The 15,983-nt window shown below is 67.7% G+C and overlaps 1 protein-coding gene across 3 annotated transcripts in view; it reads left to right on the top strand.

Moving 5' to 3' along the window:
- DOK7 (docking protein 7) overlaps nucleotides 1-13,818 on the top strand; it is a 29,771-nt gene extending 15,953 nt beyond the window's left edge. The window contains exons 5-10 of one of the 3 annotated variants that reach the window (XM_043573100.1): nucleotides 1,009-1,128; nucleotides 2,934-3,053; nucleotides 3,836-4,542; nucleotides 8,403-8,445; nucleotides 12,601-12,729; nucleotides 12,988-13,818. In XM_043573100.1, coding sequence (XP_043429035.1) covers nucleotides 1,009-1,128; nucleotides 2,934-3,053; nucleotides 3,836-4,542; nucleotides 8,403-8,445; nucleotides 12,601-12,729; nucleotides 12,988-13,124 — 1,256 coding nt within the window. In that variant the 3' untranslated portion in view covers nucleotides 13,125-13,818. Of the gene's footprint in view, nucleotides 1-1,008; nucleotides 1,129-2,933; nucleotides 3,054-3,835; nucleotides 5,715-8,402; nucleotides 8,446-12,600; nucleotides 12,730-12,987 lie in introns of those variants that run through there. The other 2 variants (XM_043573098.1, XM_043573099.1) reach the window with 2 other exon arrangements.
- Nucleotides 13,819-15,983: the final 2,165 nt, after the last annotated feature.

The following is a 15,983-nucleotide window of genomic DNA, read 5'->3' as shown; positions in this document are numbered from 1 at the left end:
AGCAGGCGTGTCACCTGGTCCAGGGGCGTTGGACGGATGGAGCGCCCACAGCTGGAGGGCACTGCCCACGCCCCCCCCCCAGCCCTGGTGCAGCCTCGGAGGGGCACGGGGGCCCTGCCACGTGTCGGGGCTGGCCTGCGTCCCTGGGAGCCCGAGAAGGCAGGCCGTGATGGGGGCCGGCGGCCCACGCATCCCCCTGCCCACCCCGGTCTGCCTGTAGCCAAGGGACGGGCACGCCTGCCTTTCTTTGGGCAGCGGGCAGAGGGCGGGGCTGAGGGATTCCTGTGCGGTGACACCAGCCGAGTGTCCACGTGGCCCGCTGTCCCCATTCACTGGGCGGGTGGTGAGGGATTTCATTCACCCTGGCGGGGTTAGGCTGCGGGCTGTGCTGACTCACGCGGCCTGCCCTCTGCTGGCGGGGGCCCCGTGGGCAAGACCTCAGCCCCAGCCCTCACGCCGTGGCCCGGTTTCCTGCCCCAGAACACGGCCGGGAAGGGGGCCTGTGCGGTGGGGGGACGTGTCACCGGCCACAGTGGCGGTGGCCGCCTCGATTGTGGGGCGGGCCCAGCTCTCGCATCTTCCTCCCCCTCAGAGCAGCCCTGGGTCGGGAGAGCGGGACGGGGGCACCTGCCGAGGCGGAGGTCTCCGGGCTGCGTTCTGGGATGTGGACCCTGCCCCAGGCGGCCCTGTCGCCTGCCCCTGCGGTGACCGGGGGCGTCCTCACGGGCTTCCTCCCGCGGCCACATCCTCCCAAAGCAGCCCAGCTCCCCCTGCTGGCCCGTGGAGGCTGGCAGAAAGAGTGGGGACCAGGCTTACAGATGCAGCAAGGTTCCCAGGGCCGCCCGGACGCGCCACGTGGGTTTGAAGGACCGGGCGCGGTTGGCCGGGGCCCGACAGGGGCTCTCCCTCCCCGCGTGGCCGTCTTGCGGGTCTGCTCCAGGCTCCCGCACCGTCCCTCCTGGCGGCCACTGGGCCCGGCTGACAGCGGGGTCTGTCCCCACCCTGCAGGGGCCGGAGTCTTCTTCCTGTCCTCAGCCGAGGGAGAGCAGATCAGCTTCCTGTTCGACTGCATCGTCCGCGGCATCTCTCCGACCAAGGGCCCCTTTGGGCTGCGGCCGCTTCTCCCAGGTGCGTGTGGGAGGGTGGCCTGGGTTGGAGGGGGGACGCCGGGTCCGGTGGATGACCTCGGTGAGGGCTCACGCTGCCGGACTCCCCGGGCGACCACTCGCATCCCCGCTGCCCTTCCGGGCCAGACTGGGGTGGGGGCCTGGCCCCACACGACTGGTGCTGTGGGTTGAGGTCAGGACGGGCCGGGTCCGAGCTGGAGTGGAGGCTGCTTTGTGAGGTTGCCTGGTGTGCGGAGTCTCAGCTGGGGGTGTGTGGCTGGGGCGCGTTCGTCACGAGCCCCGGGCCGGGGCGGAGCCGGAGCCCAGAAGGGCCAGGCTGCCCCAGGCACTGGGGGGGCTCAGAGCAGGGCTGGACCCCTAGGTTCTGGCCCCTCTCTCCCACTGGAAGAAGGTCTGCCCTCCCCTCGGGGCCGGTGTGGAGGCCTGAGCCCAGCTGCCGCGGGAGGGGCAGAGGCTGGTCCCCGAGGCCACACCGGGTGGCACATACACAGGATAGCCGGGGCTCCCCGCAGCCCCGTGAGGTGGCACTTGTCCCGCTGTCCAGGTGGGAGACAACAGCCCCTGGCCGTGCAGCACGTGGTCAGTGAGCTCACATCTGTGGCCTCCTTGTGTGGGCAGCACAGCCAGGGTGCGGCCCCTCTTCCCACCTCCACACCCCACACAGGCCCAGCGGGGATGGGCTGGGGACCCAGGGGGTAGCTCCCGTGGCCTGAACCTCCACAGTCTGGGCTCCGCTGGATGGTGTGGTGGCGCCCTCTGCTGGCACCCTCCTGCCTTGCAACCACAGGTGTGGCGTAGACGATGGATGTGGATGGGCGGGTGTGGACAGGACTGTGGATGGGCAGTGTGGACATGGGGTGTGGACAGGACAGTGTGGACGGGCGGCATGGACAGCAGGGTGTGGACAGGACAGTGTGGACGGGCGGTGTGTACAGTGAGGTGTGGACGGGCGGTGTGGACAGGATAGTGTAGACAGGACAGTGCGGACGGGCGGCGTGGACAGCGAGGTGTGGACGGGCGGTGTGGACAGGATAGTGTAGACAGGACGGTGTGGATGGGCAGTGTGGACAGCAGGGTGTGCACAGGACAGTGTGGACGGGCGGTGTGGACGGACCAGTGGGGTCTGCCCTGTGCGTCTGGCTGGAGTTTTGTCTAGGCCCCGCGATCACCAGGCTCTCCTGACATGCAGTCTCCACTGTGTCCGCAGCTCAGGCCCCGGGCTGTCCGGGGTCCTCTTGCCTTGACCCTGCTCGGTCGGAGCCACGTGGACACCAAGGCCCAGGGAGGCTGGCCTCCTCATGCTGACAGTCGGGAGGGGAGGGCAGGGTCCGCCCCACCCTGAGTATACCCTGCACGTTCGTGGCCCGGTCCCACTTTGCAGATGTGGACGAGGGGCTCGGGGAGCCCGTCTGATGCCAGTGTCTTGCTGCCCCAGTGGCTGCCAGACAGGAAGTGGTCAGGAGGACACGCGGGCGTCCCCGCCCCGGGCGTTGCCAGGACCCATGCCCCCTGTAGGGGCCTGCCCGCTCCGGGCACGGGACACAGGCTGGTGGCCGGGGGGCCTGGAGGGGGCAGGTCGGGTGCCCTGAGACTGGTGTTCAGCAGCTGGCGAGTAGGTGTAGGGAGAAGCTGGGACTCCTGGGGGTCACCTGTGGCCCTGCTGCGGCCTTGGGGCAGAATCAGCACAAGCGTGGCCCCGGCGGTGCTGGTCCCCCGTGATGTCCTGGACAGCATGCGGCCTGCGGCTGGGGGTCCCGTGGGGATGGGGCTGAAGCCGCGTCTCTGCTGACTCTCCCTCTGCCGCAGACCCGAGCCCTGGGGGGACCCCCACCGCGGAGGAGCGAGTGGCCCAGGAGGCCCTGGAGGCCCTGAAGCTGGAGAAGCGGCTCAGCCTCCTCTCCCATGTGGTCCGGCCGGGGAGCGGAGGTAGGTGGGCCGCACCTGCCGCGGGGAAGGGGCCGACCTCTGGGCTCCTGTTTGTTCCTCCCCTGTCTGTGCTCATTCGTTCATTCATTCCTTCTGCTGTGCTCACTCATTTGTTCCTTGCTTGTGATGCCACACACACCACCTGCCAGCCTGGGCCCTGAGCAGAGGCGTGGTGCTGCCTGAGAGCCGGTGAGAGCTGGGTCTGAATCCCTGCCGGCCACCAGCCACGTGGCCTGACGAGGCCGTGGCCTCTCCTGCCTCAGCTTTACCATTCGTGCTGAGACAGAAGGGCCCCTTCTCAGCTCCCGGCGACTCTTGGTTTTCGGAAAAACAGACAGAAGGGGCTGGTGGCCAGCCAGGGGCCTGCCTGGGGGTGGGGGCCGGGGTGGGGGTGGGGGTGGGGGTGGGGGTGGGGAACCCGTCTGTCCTCTCTGACTGCTGCCAGTCCCATGCCGGGCACCGGGAGGACCGGGGCCTCCCCTTCCCGTCCAGGCCTGCCCCCGGAGGCAGTCTCAGTCTGTACCGAGCAGCGACCTCACGGCGGCTCGTGTCGGTTCCCGGAGGGTGGTGGCCAAGGGGGCGGGAGGAGGGCACAGGTTGTAGAGGGGGCTGGAGGAGGTGAGGGGCCTGTTGTCGGGCAGCGGCCTGACCCGCGTGAGCCTCCGGGCAGAGGGGGAGCCCGGAGAGGGGGTGCTGCCTGCCGTCGCCCCCAGCCCCCGCCCCCTGAGTCTGCCCGAGCCCCGGAGCAGCCTCGACAGCCCCGCCCCTGCCCTCTGTCTCAGGGGACGACCGCAGCCTGTCCAGCTCGTCCTCGGAGGCCAGCCACTCGGACGTCAGTGCCGGCAGCCGGCTCACGGCGTGGCCCGAGCAGTCCTCGTCCTCGGCCGGCACGTCGCAGGAGGGCCCGGGGCCAGCGGCCACCCAGGCCCCCGGGGAGGCCGCGCCGGGCGCCTCGAGGCCGCCACCCAAGCCCCTGCGGCCGCGGCAGCTGCAGGAGGTCGGCCGCCAGAGCTCGTCGGACAGCGGCATCGCCACGGGCAGCCACTCCTCCTACTCGGGCAGCTTCTCGTCCTGCGCGGGCAGCAGCCTGGACGTGTGGCGCGCGGGCGACGAGTTCGGGTCCTCGCTCAGCCTGCCGCCCGCGGCCGGGGTGCCCGACCCCAGCCTGTGCGCCTGCCCGCCGGGGACGGCCGAGTACCAAGTGCCCGCTGCCCTGCGGCCACATTATGACACGCCACGCAGCCTGTGCCGGGACGCCAGGGACCAGACCGCCACCGCACAAGGCAGCCCCGACGACGGAGGGGCCGGGGACTTGGGTGGCCAGGCGTCCGCGGGGTGTCCCTCCGGCTGGCTGGGCGCGAGGCGGCGGGGACAGGCGGCGGAGGCCCCGGGCAGCGAGGCCCCCGGCGGGGCCTGGGAAGCAGGCAGTCCCCACGCGGGGCTTCCTCCGGCTTTCTTTTCCACTTGTCCCGTCTGTGGAGGACTCAAGGTAAACCCCCCTCCCTGAGAGCCGTGGCCCAGGCCCGCTGCTGCGGGGGGCTGGTTCGTCTCTCCCGACAGGAGGGGAGGGGGCGCCTTTGTGCTGCTGGCGGAGCCAGCCGCTGTGTGGCGCGGTGGGGAGGGCACAGCGGCGGCAACCCCAGAGCCTCCTCCTCTCTGGGCGTGAGGCCTGCAGGGGGGGCCCACGGGACTGACCGGGATGCGGCCGGAAGTACGTTCTGGAAAAGCGGGGCAGGCCGGGGGCTGGCAGAGTCCCAGAGCCCGAGGATCAGGTGCTGGGGGCACAGGAGGGTGCTGTGTCCTAGGTGGCTCAAGCCGTGCCCTCGGGGTGAGCAAGGCTGGGGGCGCCCCTCGCTGGCCTGTGCCACTGCCTGCCTGCTGGACGGCCACTCTCACACCTCAGGTCCGTCCCCTCCAGTGCACAGTCACCCCGCCCGACAAAAGTTAGGTCCCCCTGCAGCCGCCGCAGACCCCCGGTTGCCGGGCCAGGAGCACGGCACGTCGTGCGTCCGAGAGCTTTACCGATCTGCCCCGCCCCGCCCCTCCTCTGCAAGGCAGCACCACTGCTGGCCCGTCCACCAGGGGAGGAAACTGAGGCTCAGGAGGTACAGGGGCTCGTAGGGTCTGGGTGTCCACGGCTCACCCGCCAGCCTTTCCCTGAAGCCGCAGCCTCCGGGGTGAGGGCTGGGCCGGGGGGCAGGGTGGTGATGTCCCTTTCACCAGCTAGCCCGGCAGGGCCAGCTTGCCAGGGGGCCCCTGTGGAAGCTCCAGAAGCTGCACCGTCCTCCCCCGCCACCCCCTGGCTGAGTTCGAGGCTGGAGCTCGGGCCTCCGGGGCCCGTCCCTTGGCATCCGGAGGGCACGTGGGCGCCCTCCGTGCCTGTCTGCTCGCCTGCATGGGGTGCGGCTGCGTTGCCTGGTTTGTCCATCGCTCTGCGGCTTCGTGCACCTGCGAGAGGCGGGGCCTGTGCGGCTCTGGGCTCCGGTTGGCGCCGTCCCGCGCCGTCCGGAGTCACCCCCATGGGGGGGCAAACAGCTCACCTGTAAATACGTGGCTTTGTACCTTCACCGTCGGCTGAAGACGTCGGTCGCTCTTACATTTTTGAAGTCTGACGCTGTTTGTAATACATCCTTAGACTGGAAATAAAATTTTCTTTTCTTATGGTCTCGTTCTTTTCCGTCTGCCCGTCCTCTCCACCTCGCGCCCCGGCCCTCCCGGCGGGGCCCCGTCTCTGAGATCTGGGGGCCTGTGGGTCACAGGGAGCAGCATGAGGCCTCGCCTTGTAGTGGCCTCAAGTCTGAACACACCAGAGACCCGAAAAAGGAAAGGCGGCTCCCGACAGCCGTGTGTGTGTGTGTGTGTGCATGCATTTGCACGTGTGTGTGTCATGCATGTGCAGTGCGTGTGCATGCGTGGTAAGTGTGCTGCGTACATTTGCACGCGTGTGTGTGCATGGCGTTTGCACGTCTGGTGTGGAGCGTGTGCACGTGTGTGTGTGTTCACGCGCACGCATGCGTCGTGTGTGGTGTGATGTTTGTGTGCGATGTGTAATGCACACGGGTGTGGTCTGTGTGGTGTGTGTGCATGCTCCTCTGTCCACTCGCGACCACAGTGAGGGCCTCGGTGGTCACGCGGGCTCAGGAGTGGCTCCCTGTGTCCAAGTGAGGGCTTTCTGGGCTAGTGAGTCCTGGCTCTGAGCCTGGGGCCCCCACCCCCTGCCGTCCCCCCCCTTTGGTGGCAGAGCTCCAGGGACCCCATCTCACGCCTGCACGCCCTGCCCTGGCACCCCCATCTCCGCCCTTGCTCACCACCCTGTTGGCGGGGGGTGGGGGCAGCTCCGCGAGGGGAGCCGGGAGGACCCAGGTCCCCGTGGAGGCCGAGCTGGGAGTTCTGGCCGGGGTTCCCGCCGCACCACAGTGCGAAGAAGGCCAGGCTTTGGGGGCTGAGCGGCACCCCGCCCCGCCAGCTGGGCCGCCTCGGGCCAGTGACTACACCTTTCTGAGCCTCAGTTTCCTCCTCCATGGATGGGGACAACAGTCCCTCCCCTGGGCACACGGAGAGGGTCCAACGAGGTGACAGACACAAGTGTGCAGTAGGTGCCTGTTAAGGGGAGCTGTCACCAGACAACTCATCGTCCCCCCCGCCCCCGAGGCACCCCAGCCAGTCTTGCTGCAGGACAAATAAGGCTGTGACTGGCGTCTGTTCCTGCCAGGGCCCCTCGTCGTCCGGGCTCGGGCCTGCTGCCCCCGACGGCCAGGCTGGACAGGCGTCCCTCCGCCCAGAGCAGACAGAGGCCCCAGTGGTGGAGAGATTCGGCCCCTTCCCACCACACCTGCCCCTTGCGGGCATCCTAGCTCAGGACTCCAGTCTCCTCGACTGAGACAGCTGGGACTTCAGGGGAAATCCGTTTGGGGGGCGAGGCAGGAGAGGCAGGCTGAGCCAGGTCGCCCAGGGGTGGGGCTTTGGCCAGGGGCGTGGCCTGGGCCGGAGGCTTAGGCATCTGGTGTGATGGGGTGACGCGGGGTGTGGGGGAGAGCAGGGCCGGGCCCTCCACGGCCGTGTGCGTCAGCTGCCCTGCACCCCGGGGTGGTCCTGTGTGTGGGGGCACAGGGGCCTTACCCGGTGGGGCTGGGCGCAACCAGAGAGGGCAGATGCGGACCAGGAGCCCTTTCTCCTGGTCTCTCTGGGGCCGTGTGCACCAGGGGGTGAGGGGTCCTGGCCCCCAAGGAGGGGGAGGTAGGTCGTCGTTTGTTCATTTTCCACGTTGCTCGTCGCGTCCCGCCCATGCCCGGGGCTGGGTTTGAGCGTGTACCTGCGGGTCTGGCCCCTAGATGCGGGTGCGGCTGTCGGCACTTAGCAACTGATCCTGGGCTCCTGTGGGCAGACGGCCGGCCTCCTACGTCGGAGGGCGGTGTGTGGGGACTCCTGGGGGGCAGCTGGCCTCCCGTCGCAGTGCTGGAGGTCAGACGTGCCCTGCCCAAGCTCCAGGCCCGCACAAGGGATCCTTAACACCAGGTGACAGGTTAGACTAGCTCAGTGTGCTCAGGGGTCCTCGAGCCTGGCCCAGGACCAGGGTTGGGGTGCCGTGTCTCGAGTCTGTGGCACCCGGCTGTGTCCCCGGGAGCGGCGTTTCGGGCCTCCGCATCCACATTCCCATCCGCAGCTGCCCACCAGGCCCCACCGTCGGGCTGTGATCCCCAGACCGCTGGCGATGCTGGACCCTTTTCGGTCCCTTGCCCTTGGCCCTGGCGGGGGCTTGTTCCTTGAGGGCTTCCGGAGATTGAAGCCCAGGTGGCAATGGATGTGCCGTCGTGGGCCACTGTCCCTCCCTCCCGGTCAGAGCCTGTCCTCAGCTCCGAGGCCACCAAAGCCCCTTCCTCCCCCGGGCCCGCATGTCGAATGAGGCGCCACCAAGAGGCCCCTCAGCTGTTCTGGGGGATCTGGCTCATCTCCCGTGGCCTCCGTGGCCCCCCCCACAGGCGGCCGCTGCTGGCAGCCGGCCGGTGGCGTCTGGGGGGTACGGGTCCCAGCCCCTGCGCGTCAGGTGGCCTCACGCCCTGCGGCACAGCCCCGAGCAGAGGCCGTAAGCAAGACTGTGTTTATAACAGGCGGCCCGGACTCGGCCTGGGGGCCACAGTCGCCAACCCCTCTCCCCAGAACAGGGCAAGCGGGTGTCGGGGCTGGTGGGCCAGCTGAGGTCCCAGGGAGATGAGTCTGGGCCTGTGTCCCCGGTAGGTGGCCCGACCCTGGCGCCCCATGTCACATTGGGTTAGCGTCCTGCTTCTCGGGCTGGGTGCAGGATGAGTGCGAGCCGGACGGACAGACTGACACATGTTCTCTTTGGTCCAGGGAGCAGCTGCCCCACCCCCTGGGCTTCTGATGACGCGTCCAGGTAGGCCCCAGCTTTGCACCGCCTCGGGACGGGGGAGGTGAGGGTCACGGTGGCTGTGGCTACGGCCGGCCAGAAACCGCACCCGACGGGGCAGCACGTGGAAGAGGGGCAGTGGTAGGAGCCAGGCCGGAGGGGGCTGTGGGCGGTGGGACAGCAGTGAGCAGCCGGGAGGGGCCCTGATCCCAGCGGGGGGCAGGCCCGGGCAGGGAGGGGAGGGTGGCGTGGCTGAGTGTGGCCAGCTTGCCCGGGGGGGAGTGTGTGGATGGAGCGGGCAGGCCCGGGCCGCCTTGGAGCCTCAGCCTTCGGGAGGGACCCCGTCCTTGAGGTGACGGAAAACAGAGGTGAGGGGTCCCAGTGACGGGCAGGGAGTGGGGGGAAGACTCGGGGTCCCCCAAGCACAGTTAGGTGAGCGCTGGGCAGAAGCAGGCTCTAACTCCGGGAAAGGCCTGGGAAGTTGGGGGAAGCTGAACTTTGGGCAAGGTTGGCCTCGGGCAGGGTGGGGAGGGGTAGCTGGAGGTCAGGGCTCCTGACCTTATGCTCTTGGCAGGGCCTCTGGGCTGGGGGACCCTAATGAGCCCGGATTCTCCACCCTTCTTTGGAGATACAGGACACCTGTTGGGGCCGTTGCCTGCAGGCTGACCCGGAGGGGACGTCTGGGGGCAGGAGGGGGCGGGCAGGGCCATCGGCAAGCAGGGCCCACGGGAAAGCCCCCGCCAGCTGGCCTTGGGGCTCCCTGGGCGGGGATAGGGTCCTGGGGGCCACCTCTGACCATACCGGCCCCTGACATCCACTCGCAGACCGTCCTAGACACCTCCCCTGCTGTCCGGCCGCCTCCTCATAGGGGCCTGTGGCCGCCGGTAACCCAGGCACGGGGTGTGCCCACAGCAGCAGCAGGGGGGGGGCCGGGGGCACAGGTGTCAGGATCTGCTAGAGGATGTGGGCCCTTCCCACTGAGGCCGGGGGCTGGGGACTGGGGCCCCGGGTCTGGCAGGGACAGAGACGAACTGGGCCCAGGGTTGTGTGGCCAGAGCCTTGGTGACGGCAGGGGCGCCCAGGGCAGGCAGGACTGGGCCTGCCGTGCGGTCGGGGGGATGGGGGGGCAGAGCAGCACTCATCGATGATCTGCTTTGTTCCGGAAAGCATCTAAGGAGATTATGAGATGGTGGGAGCGGCTTGAACGCAAGGGGCAGGAGGGGGGCGGGGGGTGAGGGGGGTGAGATGGGGGCAGAGTGGGGGGCAGCAGGGAACCAGGGGGGAGCTCACAGTTTGCAGGGGGTGGTAGGGCACAGCACCCCCTGTCCCTGACAAACACCAGTTAGAGGCCGAGGCCAGGAGGGAGCAGCCAAGGACTTTCTAGAACAGTTCTGGGCTTTCTAGAACCTTCTACCCTTCTCCTGCCTCCTACCCCCAGCAGACTGTGAACTGGGGAAGACATGAGTCTAACGCCAGAAGTAGCTGCGGAGTCTCAGGGGCTTGTCCACGTGACCTCGGGTCAAGGCCCAGGCCCCCTTCTTGGTTTCGAGGAGCCCCTGTGCAGAGGCCGGGCTTCCTGCCTAGTCTCCCCTCAGATCCCTTTTCAGCCCCTGAGGGGCTCTCCCAGCTCCACCCAGGCCTTTGCCTCTGCCTTTCACCTGTTATTCCTTCTTGTCCTCTATCCCTCGGTACATGCCTCCTTCTCCAGGCAGCCTGCCCTGATCTCTCCTGGCCTCACTAGTCTAGGTGTCTCCCCCATCCTCTCGGGTTACGTGGGGGAGGGTCTGCATCTGACCCTCTGTGTGCCAGCCCCCTCCCCCCAGGCTGGCTGGGGGAGAGTCCCACACTGTTGGTGTGCAGAGCCCGCGTGGACACGGTGTGGCTGGGCCCTTCCCTGGTGCCCGCGAGGGGAGAGGGCCCTGGCCCTGAGCCACCTGCCAAGGCCACCGTCCGCTGGGAGGAGGCTTCCTCACCTGTGGTAGATTCTGTGTGCTATCACCTCGGAGCTGAGATCTTCCGGGGACTGAAAACGGCCTGTTCTTCGCTTGATAAGTGCACACACGCTCTTCAAACTGCCAAACAGAGCAGGCCTGGTGGCATGACCTCGCTGGGCCCCGAGCGGATCCGGGCACCAAGTGCCCTAAGCCTGGCTTAGAAGCTGAGTGTGCCCAGGGCCCTCTCCCTGCTCCTCGGGATCGACACGTCCCGCTTTGCCCAAACCAGGAAGGTGGCCACCCCCACGTCCAGCAGGAACCTGCCTTCCCTCCTCGAGGACCCTGGTCAGCTCAGTGCAGCCAGAGTCAGTGACGGCCGTTGCCTGATGCTCAGGCCCTCCCTCCCCTTCTCTGCGGCGGGGTCGTGGGTCTTCCTCATCTGGGACCCCAGTCTCCTGCACACCCCGCCCCGCCACGTACAGGCCTCCATGGGGGTCTGGAGCCTCTCCTGGGAGCCCCACGCCCTCCAGGCTTGCTCGTCAGCACTGACGGGCAGCCCCCTCTGCGTGTGGACCCGAGGTCTCCCTGCGGGGTCAGTGAGAGGAACACGGGAGCGGTTTTCGGGGCTTGGAAGGCCGCGGGCATCAGTGTTAATGTGTTTTATATCAGTAAAGTGGGGGCAGCATCCCGAGGGGGTCCCACCCTACACTGCAAGAAGGGGGGACCCTCGGGGGCCCCCAGGCCGGGAGGGGCAGGAACCGTGTGACTTGCTTTGGCTCATGGAGTCTGGTGAGTGACCCCACACGGCTGGGCCCAGTCTGGTTCTGCCTGACCACCACGTGCTCCTGGCCTTGGCCGGAGCTCAGGGTCTCTGTGGCCCCAACCTCCCCGCTGGGAGCAAGCAGGCAGTATTGTGCCCCCCACCCCTGGCCTTGCTGGGGCTGTTAAAGGGCAAGAGGGTGAAAGGCACCCGGGGTCTACTTGCTGAAGCCCCCAGCCCTGGGTTTGGCTCCCTTGACCCGCGGACAGCAGCTCAGAGACAGGATGTCCCGTGCGGCTTTCCACCGCCTTTATCCGAGGAGCGGGGAGCTGGCCGGCCCACCCCATGTGTCTGTGCCCCAAGGGGACCCTGAGGACAGGAGTGTGGGGGAGTCTGCTGGACAACAGCCAGAGAGGACATCACCCTGGGTCCCCTGAGGCTGGGGTCCTTCCTTGTGGTCCGGTGTGCAGGGCCGTGGGGCCAGGTCAGGTGCATCTTGGCAGCCCGCTAAGGGGCCGCACTCCCTTGTGCCCTGGCTCGTGTCGCAGCCCCTCCAACACCCTGGGTGGGGGAGGGGGGTGGTGCAGAGTGAAATGGGGGAGGATCAGGGGCACCTTTCTTGGGTAGGGAGGACTTGAAGTGGCTGGGGCCATCCCGGAGGAGTGTCGCTGTGGATGGGAGAGGGATTTATTATGGAGATGCACTGGTACAGAGGGGGTTCTCTGAAGCCTGGAGCCAGGGAGTGACCCAGGAGGACAGCCCAGGGGGTTGAGTGCGGGTGGCGGGGGGGCTGAAGATAGAACGATGGGTCACTTGACTGCAGTGGCCACAGGGGCATCCACGGGGACATCCACGGGGGCAACTCAGCAGTGATTAGCCCACTGCAGGTGCAGAGGTGCGGGGAGAGGGGCACAGCCTTTCCAGCTCAGTGGTGAAGGGGAGAGAAAGGAGGTGCTGGGTCCTGGAGGGACACGGGTGCTGGGCAGTTCTGGGGGAGTCCAGGAACCGGGGGCCAGGAGGTCCCCAGGCTCAGGGTGGGAGGGCACAGGATGGGAGGGGTGCCGGAGTGGGGGTGGGGAGCTCTCGGGGTGGGAGGGGCGCAGGACAGGAAGGGTGCCGGAGGGGGGGTGGGGAGCTCTCCGGGTGGGAGGGGGGCACAGGATGGGAGGGGTGCTGGGGGGTGGGGAGCTCTTGGGGTGGGAGGGGCGCAGGACAGGAAGGGTGCCGGAGGGGGGGGTGGGGAGCTCTCGGGGTGGGAGGGGGGTGCAGGACGGGAGGGGTGCCGGAGGGGAGGTGCGGAGCTCTCGGGGTGGGAGAGGGGCACAGGATGGGAGGGGTGCTGGGGGTGTGGGGAGCTCTCGGGGTGGGGGGGGCACAGGACGGGAGGGGTGCCGGGGGTGGGGGGTGGGGAGCTCTCTGCCGAATAGTCTACCGGGTCAGCCCAGCCCTCGGCCGCCCCCGGAGACTCACTGTCCTTTCTCCCCGCAGGAGCCGCGGGGCCTGAGAGACCGTGGGGGGAGGCGCCCCCCTACGTGAACATCCCCGTCAGCCCCTCCTCCAAGACGCAGCTGCACTACATGGGCCTGGAGCTGCAGGGCGCCGGCGCGGGGGTCCGAGGTGGGTCCCCCTCCCCCCCCCCCCCCCCCCCCCCGGGGGCTGCAGCCCGGGGGCCTGGGGGGCCTTCCCCTCCGGGGGAGCTCCTCCCCCAACGCCCCCAAGTCCACGCTCCTGCTGACTGTGTCCCCTGAGGGCGTCACCCCACCTGCCTCCCAGCTTGCCCCCCCCCCCATCGCCCCTCCCGGGCCTTCGGGGCGGAGGCCTCTGGGGGAGGCGTGGGCCCCTGCGGGGCTGACCGGAGGCCGGGGCTGCTTTCAGGGGCCGGCGCCTCCCGCTACGCACAGATCGACATCACGGCCACCGAGGCGGCCCACAGGGCGGGGGCCCAGCACGCACAGACCCGGGAGGAGCGGCTGCCCGAGCTGGAGCAGAGGAGGAAGGGGGCCCCGCGGTGAGGACGGCTCCGCGCAGAGCAGGCCTCCCTCCTGCGGGCGGCGGGCGAGGGCACGGGGGGCCCGTCATCTTTGCCGCATCCCCGGTGGTCTGGGCTCCGTGACGGCGGTCTCCTGGTCGCGACCCCACGCGCTCCCCGCCCCCACGGTCACTGGCGCCCAGGCCCAGCCTCCGTAAGTCACGCCGGAGCTCAGGCAGGTCAGGAAGGGCCATGCGTCCAGGTGCCAGCTTGCCGCTGGTTACCTGGGCCGGTGCTGCGTCTCAGCCGAAGGGGGCCTGGGGATCGCACAGCAGTTTCCGTGGCGCTGGGACCCAAACTGCCCCCGTTCCACGGGCGTGGTGGCCACCCGACTGATGACAGACATGTCCTCGGAAAACACGTGTCCCCAAGCCCCAGCAAGGCCAGACCAGGCCCCGCCTATGCCGAGCATCCTGCCGTCCCCCGGGTTGCCCCCGCTCTGCAGCAGCCTCCAGCTGCGCCCCCTCCTGGGTCACCCCTGTCCCGTGCCGGGTGACGGCACCAACGAGCACTGGGGGCAGGAGGACTCTTCTACCTTCAGACCTGTCAGGCTGCCCGCGTCGCCCCCACGTGTGGTCACCTGAGTGCACGGCTTCTTAAGACCCATTACAGTGAGTCATGTAAATAGTTCAAAATTGTTAATGTTCTATTTTTAATATGCACATTATTTTCCTGAAGGATGAGGCGACTTCTTTCTTGTGCTGGGTCTGGAGCGGGCCGTGGCTTCGCTTGACCCTGGACATGGTTCTGTCATCTTGAGACAGCACAGGTGCTCAGGGCCGAGGTTACCCCCGACCTTGGCGGGTCTGGGTGGGGCGTCCGTAGGTGTTTCCTCCCCGTGGTTCCTGTGGCCTTGGGGAAGTTGTGTGGCATTTTCATGGCTCAGAGAGCTGGAGGGGGTGGTCGTGGCTCCACTGGCCGATGGGCATCTGGGTGTTGGGAAGTTTCCAGACATTCCCGGGGCTTCCTGACATTCCTCCTTAGGCATGAAAGGGAAGCACCGGGCTGGGCCCTCTGACCCTCATCTCAGAGAGAGATGGGGTCTGTTCTGCGTGACCAGGGTCTCCACCATAGCCCCCTCCGATGCCTCCCATCCATCCACCCACCGTCTATCCATTTACCATCCACCCATCCATCCCATCATGCATCCATCATCCGCGCATTACCCATCACTCGTCACTCATCCACATCCATTCATATCCCTGCCCCCCACCACACCCCTGATCCGCTGAGGGCCCAGCCAGTACAAGGGTAGCACATGGGGCTGACCCTCCGTATGTCCTCCTCGGCTGAGATCCCTCAGGTCGGTGGGTTTCCCAACACCAGCACCCTTTTCCTCGCCCGGTCTTCTGAGCTGACACCTGACTGCTGGGGAAGCTTGTGAGTCAAGGCAGAAGGAAGGAGGCTCGGTCCTGAGCCTGTAGGGGCAAATGTCCTGGGTGGGATGCAAAGGCCTCAGGGTTGATCCTGTGAACAAGTCAGGCTCTCAGCCCGAGAGGCCCCCACTAGCACGCCCTGAACAAGATTCTGGGGTAGACGTCCCTTTCAAATTACAAGGTGGGGAGCGAAGCATGGCCTGCACACGGCGGTCCAGGGTTCCAGCAGTGAGGGGTTGCCCTCTGGGTGAAAGGGGCTCAGATGTCCACACACATCAGCTCCGGGACAGGCAACTCGGGGTCCTGGGCCTTACCAGCGACCTTGAGTGGTTGGTGTCTGGGGTCCACTGTTACTCAAAATGAAATAAGGCTGCTGTGTTTTTGTGACACTGAAACAGGGTGATGGATGTGTCAGGCATTCACAGCTCCCCGAGGGGCTCAGCCACCATGAGCGTGGGTGAGGAAGGTGTGCTTTGGCCGGGAGGGCCTCAGCCGAGGCCAAGGGTGACCGCCCTCCAGCCCAGGAGGCCTCGGAGTGTGGGGGGCTCAGCCAGCTGTGGCGGCCACACAAGCAGAGCAGGGGGACAGCCCCCCGTCCTTCCAGAGCCGTGAAGGGCTGCACGGCGCTCAGTGGCCAGAGCCCAAGAGCGGGGTCAATCTGGCAGAGCGGCCGCAGCTGCCAGAAGGCGAGGTGCACAGGCCACTGTGTGGCCGTGGAGGGGTTTGGGGGCCCCTGTGTAGCCGAACCCAAGTTCCATCTGCCGGAAACACAGCAGAGACGGTCTCTGAGACGTCAGGTTTGCAGCAGGAAAAGGGGTTTGTTCAAGAGGCAGCCGAAGGAGGAGACGGGAGTGGAGGGAGGGGGTGTGAAGGGGGAAGGGGGTGGCGGTTGGGGGGCAAGCCTCAAATCCAGCTCCTCAAAGGAGGGGGGGTCGGGGGAAGCCTGAAGGCGAAGGAAAAGGTCTGGGCAGAAGCTGCGGCTGTGATCAGTCCCATTAATGCTTTGGTTTGCCACTTTCACCGGGACCCCAACTCGAGCCCGGGAAGGGCTGGCTCCCGCCTTTGCGGAGAGGTGAGAGACGGCCCCGGCCCGGATCCCCGCAGCCTGCCCCACCTCCCTGTCGCGCCCTCGGGTGCCCTCTGGCCTTTGCGGGCTCAGGCTGGGGCCCTGCAGCATCGCGCGTGCGGCTGGAGGCCAGGTTGGGCTTAGTGTCTTAGCTCTGGGACATCCGTGTCAGATGGGAGACCTCACCGTCTTGGGCGCACAAGCTGGCCTCGGTTTCGGGTACAACACGGATTCGCTACTTGTGGGTGCCGCGGAAGCGTCCCCACGGTGCGGCCATCCTTAACCGTCCATCTCGGCAGTTACCGGATTTCCCTTTGCCTCCCTTAGCGAAGACCTCCTCCCTTAGCGACTTTCAAAGATACGACACAGTGTTGTCAGCCGCGGTTCCCGTGCTGCGCAC

This window comes from Prionailurus bengalensis, chromosome B1 (assembly GCF_016509475.1).
Source record: "Prionailurus bengalensis isolate Pbe53 chromosome B1, Fcat_Pben_1.1_paternal_pri, whole genome shotgun sequence".
Classification (NCBI taxonomy): Eukaryota; Metazoa; Chordata; class Mammalia; order Carnivora; family Felidae; genus Prionailurus; species Prionailurus bengalensis.
Note: the sequence above shows the minus strand (reverse complement) of the source record. Positions and strands in the feature narration are given on the sequence as shown.